This window comes from Propithecus coquereli, unplaced genomic scaffold (genome assembly GCF_000956105.1).
Source record: "Propithecus coquereli isolate 6110/MARCELLA unplaced genomic scaffold, Pcoq_1.0 Scaffold11, whole genome shotgun sequence".
Lineage (NCBI taxonomy): Eukaryota > Metazoa > Chordata > Mammalia > Primates > Indriidae > Propithecus > Propithecus coquereli.
Window position 1 is genome coordinate 7,855,027 of NW_012134969.1, and position 2,316 is coordinate 7,857,342.

General features: G+C 29.7%; 1 protein-coding gene across 1 annotated transcript in view; it reads right to left on the bottom strand.

Moving 5' to 3' along the window:
* ZC3H13 (zinc finger CCCH-type containing 13) overlaps positions 1-1,818 on the bottom strand; it is a 112,415-nt gene extending 110,597 nt beyond the window's left edge. Inside the window, exons 1-2 of the mRNA XM_012648319.1 lie at positions 1,669-1,818; positions 1,239-1,348 (exon numbers count right to left, since the gene is read on the bottom strand). Of these exons, the coding sequence (XP_012503773.1) occupies positions 1,239-1,348; positions 1,669-1,785 (227 nt within the window). The 5' untranslated portion in view covers positions 1,786-1,818. The remainder of the gene's footprint in view (positions 1-1,238; positions 1,349-1,668) is intronic.
* Positions 1,819-2,316: the final 498 nt, after the last annotated feature.

Consider the following 2,316-nt stretch of genomic DNA (forward strand, 5'->3'; position numbering starts at 1 on the left):
GCCTATTTTTCTCAAAACTACTTCTCATATAAAAATTTTTAGTCAGTTAATAATAAATTTCAAAGATAAAGCATATATTAAAAGTATGGTTCTAATATAAACAAAACATTAAAATTATTGAAATAGTTTCCGCAGGTGTGGGTCTACAAGTGTATACACAGGTAATTAAACATATACAATAAAGGCTAATTTTCTCACATTAACAGAAGTGACAAATGACAACCTAAACACAAATAAAACAGTATTCAGCATCACAAATAAACTAAAATGTACCACATTTAATTGAACAGAAAGTTAGCTAATATTTAAGTGTTTGAATTTCAAATTCTACTAAATTTCAAAATCTACCCACACACCACAAACAAAAAAATCATTCAATTAAAAAAAATCTCCAGTTGCTAATGTTCAATTTTTATACTGTTGATGTGCCAAAGCAATCAGCATACCCAATTTTAGGACTAGGTAAATTATTTATTTACCAATCAAGTTTAAACTACTTTTGTGACAATCTTTATGTATATTACGTCTTTAAACATTACATCTTTAATTTTGGGACAGAATTAAAAACAAATGCTACCAAAATTCCAGCTAATCTGTGATATATTACTCCCCAAATAAAAACATCGGCCATAACAAAATCCTCATGCAGGAACCAAAAGAAAAATAAAAATTCTTTATTAAGCAAGTTTAAATTAGCTAAGCCTTTAATAAAGGCAAAATCATATTCTAAATAGGTAGTATATTTATCACATATAAATACAGATTTTCATTTACATTAACATATTGTGATAAGGGATTTAGCATACATTTTAATCTAAAGAGTTTGTATAAGCTTTGAACTTAGAACATTATGAAAAGCTAAAATTATACCCTACTTAAATTTTAATGTTTTAAGAATTAAAAATAGTCTATCCTCACTAAAAATAAATTCAGACGCCATGCAATTCTGCTGAATTTGGCAGCAATTTAATATACAATTGGGAGGAAAAAGTAAGCCATATACACATTATAAAAAGATCTACTATGCAAATATTGAACAAATAAGTTAATTTTAAAGCAAACATTTTATTAATCTTGAAAATAACAAAAAGATCCTGTCAATCTTTCACTATTGATAAGATTAGCAACAAAACAGAAAAGCTGACCAAATAAATGGTTGTATTTCAGATTTTTATACTAAATTAATTACAAAAACCATCTTCTAATAGTATGTGAACAATTCAAAGTTCTCAGTTTACCTTCTATAATTGCTGCTATAACCTTTACCACGAGGTGAAGGGCCATGTACGAATCTACACGTGTTTCCATAGAGGCAGTTGCCAGTCTTCAGCCAGTTACGGCACTGTGTCTAAGAGACAGATATTACTATGTAAATTTCATATTTATTTCTGGAAAAGAAATGCTAGTGGGACAAAATTAAAGACAAATGCTACCAAAATTCCAGCTAATCTGTGATATATTACTCCCCAAATAAAAACATCAGAAAAAAATATGAAAAACCTATAAACCCTACCACCATTTTCACTCCTTTTTATAAAACACATTTTTAAAAATTTACTGAACCAACATTCCTACAATAAAACAACCTGTTCACCTTTATAATACAAGCCAGTATTTCAATAATAGGATTCTAAGAGAACCCCTGTGATTGTACTAGTGACAACTCACCTCTGCTGTACTGCCAGTGCTGGGTCCAAGCCTCTCAAATACACTGGGTCTTCGGGATGTGCTATCAGATATGGTCTTGGTATTTTCCACTGTGACCTTCCTTCTAATTTTTGACATTTTGTACTACTTTAACCAAAAAAAGAAAAGAGAGGCAAAACTGTAAAATTCTTCACTTTTAAATAACTGAGGCCAAAACTTACAAGCAGACAAAACTGTAGGTAACATTGAAAAATTACAGGAGATTTCCCTTGGGAGAAAAAATACATAGGAGAAGTCACAGGTAAACAGAGAGAAGGTGTCTTCTAAACCATGTCTTACTAAAGAATTGATAACAACTTTGAAATCTGTTGGCTAGAATTGTACTTCTTTTGTGGAATGAACAAATATGATTCTACTCACATAGTAAAGTTTTCATAGTACAATCAACTTCAGAAAATATAGTATGAAACGTTTAGTTCATAAGTTAAAAAAACTGCTTCAAAATTCAGTAACTATCCTTTAAGGAAAAGTTGTTAACCATCAGCTGGTTAACTGAAAAAGAGTTATGCCAAAGAAAAGGGAAAATAAAACCAGGTGAAAATTTTATTGATAGTAGAAATCATGTACAGTTTAAGTAACAATAGTCATTATGTTCCAAAAATCAGCTTG